General features: G+C 26.4%; 1 protein-coding gene, 1 non-coding gene and 2 pseudogenes across 4 annotated transcripts; all 4 read left to right on the top strand.

Moving 5' to 3' along the window:
* Positions 1–720: 720 nt before the first annotated feature.
* GLOTRDRAFT_t123 lies at positions 721–793 on the top strand. The gene has a single exon. It is a non-coding gene; the product is annotated as a tRNA-Thr (tRNA).
* A 202-nt stretch (positions 794–995) lies between these two features.
* GLOTRDRAFT_t124 lies at positions 996–1068 on the top strand (annotated as a pseudogene). Its single transcript has one exon. The product of its transcript is annotated as a tRNA-OTHER (tRNA).
* Positions 1069–1738: 670 nt separating this feature from the next.
* On the top strand, positions 1739–1897 carry GLOTRDRAFT_51511 (ATP synthase A chain subunit 8; the record flags this gene model as incomplete). Its single annotated transcript, XM_007873505.1, has 1 exon — positions 1739–1897. The coding sequence occupies one exon, from the start codon at positions 1739–1741 to the stop codon at positions 1895–1897; it is 159 nt and encodes a 52-aa protein (XP_007871696.1).
* Positions 1898–2585: 688 nt separating this feature from the next.
* Positions 2586–2658, top strand: GLOTRDRAFT_t125 (annotated as a pseudogene). The gene has a single exon. The product of its transcript is annotated as a tRNA-OTHER (tRNA).
* The last annotated feature ends 42 nt before the right edge of the window (positions 2659–2700 follow it).

Below are 2700 nucleotides of genomic sequence, written 5' to 3'. Positions count from 1 at the left end.
AAAAAAAAATAATTAATAAAGTAAGATAATAATTTCTATTATTTAATAAATAATTAATTATAATTCCTTAATTCTTATTCTTCATATTCCTTATTAATAAATAAAATATTAATTATTTAGATTTAACCTAATAAATTAAATTACTCATAATAAGTTTTCTTATTTTTAATTATTTTATAAATTTACTTAATAATAGTAGTATAATTTATGCTTAATGAATTAAACTTGTATCTTAGCTAAGATATTACCTTATCTTATATATATTATAAAAATATTTAAAATTAAACAAAAATATTTAGTATCTATTTTTTAACTATAAATTATTATTATTATTATAATTTTAATCTTAATTTTTAATTAAAACTAATTTATAGTGCCTTGCCTACCCTTTATCCAGATTAGATATAAGATCTTAAGCTGGGAGCTCTACAAGCCTCGCTCTCAAGCCTTTTAGGCTTGCCCTTTAGCCTTTTAAGCGGTGTCGGCAGTACAGGGCCCCGGTAGGCTCCTTTAAGGTGGGCTACGCAAATCGTACACGGAAAGCTAGCGTAGCGTTAGGTAGGTATACGGTGGAAGGGGGCAAGGTTTGCTTAAAATTTAAATAGATACGAAAAATTGTAATTATTCTTTCTACCCTGCTGATAGACCTTTAACCACATAATGAAATATTTATAATTAAATCAGCATATACCATTAAAATTTTATTTTTATTTTTTTTAAGCCGAAATAGTTTAATAGGCTAAAACGACTTCCTTGTAAGATTTAAATATTGGTTCGATTCCAGTTTTCGGCATTAGCTTAATATATAATATTAATAGAGATTTTAATTTTATTCAGGTGCCGGTACCCCGTATACCACCATTACCGTCTCAGCTTAAGAGCTTAAGTCCATTTCTCCCTCTTGTTAAGGCCACGTTAGGCAAGCGTAAGGTAGGTAAGGATGCTGTGCTGGTAGCTTAGGCTAAGGCAGGGCTTCTGGTATGCTGGAAAGGGTATGAGTTGTAGTTTAATTGGAAAAACACCATTTTTTGATAGTGGTTAATATCAGTTCGAATCTGGTCAACTCAGTTTATATATTTTAATTAAATGATTATTTCATTTTTAATTACTAAGAAATAAAAATAGGATTTATCTTTAATAGGTATTATTAATCGTATTACAGGTTTAATAATTATTTTTAATTTTTTATCATTTATCTATAAAATAATTAAATATAAATAATATTTATTTTTTTATCTTATATTGTAGTATTACTTTAAATTATAAATTATTAATTATAAAAACACTGCCGGGTGGCTGCCTCCATGTGGACAGGGATACAGGCTTAAGCTGCCTCACAAGCCTGTCCCTACCACCGCTCAAAAGCCTAAAGGCTCAGCCTGAAGGGGGGAGAGTTGCAGGGTGCTAGGCTAGCGTAGCCTTAGGACAGGAATGCGGTGCCGGCTAAGTTACTAGAAAAAAAAATATAAATATAATAAAAAAAAAAATTAAAGAAAGAAAATAGAATATATATAAATTACTAAAATTATATGTATAAAATGACTGTAAGAAATAGATTGCTAAGAATAAAATCTTAAAAGAGATAAATTCTACTAAAGATTAGAATACTTTAATTAATTAATTATTAATTATTAAAAATAATAATTTTATATAACAATAGTTATATGATACCCTAAAAAGTTCATTTTAGAGCTTGTTCTTATTTAATAAGAGCCTAAATTTTTATCTTTGAAAAAATATGCCTCAATTAATTCCTTTTTATTTTTTAAATCAATTATCTTTTTCATTCTTTACTTTACTAGCCTTAATTTATATTTTATCTAAATATATTTTACCTTTATTCACATTTCAACAAGTAATAAGAATGTATATAACAAAATTAAGTAACAAATCTTAATTATATAATAACTGTGCCGGCACCGCATCCCTCGCTTACGTAAGGGAGCCTAGCATCCCGGTAGGACAGGAAATCGGAGCAGCCTTGCCTCCTGTTAGGCTAGCATTAGGCTAGCGTAAGGCTAGCGTAAGGGCTGGTCTTGGGAGGGGGGAGCGAGGCAGAAAATTTATATTTATATTTTATAAGTATATTTATAAATTAATGTTTTAATAAAATATTTATATTTATATTTATATTTATATTTATATTTATATTATATATATATTTATATTATATTTATATTTATACTTATATTTTTTTTATTTATCTTTATATAAACCTATATTTTTATATATTTATACTTAAAATTATATTTATAATTATAATTAAATATAATCCTCCCTACATAAGTTAATAGTAATCCTTAGAGGATTAAGGGGTGCCGCTAGACCACTGAATAATGGAGGCAGGCTAAATTTTATACATTTTTATCTAATTATAATTAGAAATCTACATCATAGTATTAAAGATAATATTATTTAATTTAAATTATATAGTATTAGATAGTATTATGTATGAAACATATAAATATTAAAATATGAAATATCAATTACTATACTCTTATAAAAATATATAATATAAGATTAGCTTATATCTTAAAAATAGTATAATTTTAATTCAGTCTGCCGTAGGCTCCCGCCACTCATTTAAGAGCGTAGTATAATTGGTTAGTATTATGATCTCCAAAATCGTCGATAGGTGTTCGATTCACCTCGCTCTTGTATTTTTCGGTTTTCTGACTTATTAATTTATTTTTTTTTTTT

The sequence above is a fragment of the Gloeophyllum trabeum genome, assembly GCF_000344685.1.
Source record: "Gloeophyllum trabeum ATCC 11539 unplaced genomic scaffold GLOTRscaffold_00269, whole genome shotgun sequence".
NCBI lineage: Eukaryota > Fungi > Basidiomycota > Agaricomycetes > Gloeophyllales > Gloeophyllaceae > Gloeophyllum > Gloeophyllum trabeum.
This window is presented reverse-complemented; position numbering and strand designations above follow the sequence as displayed.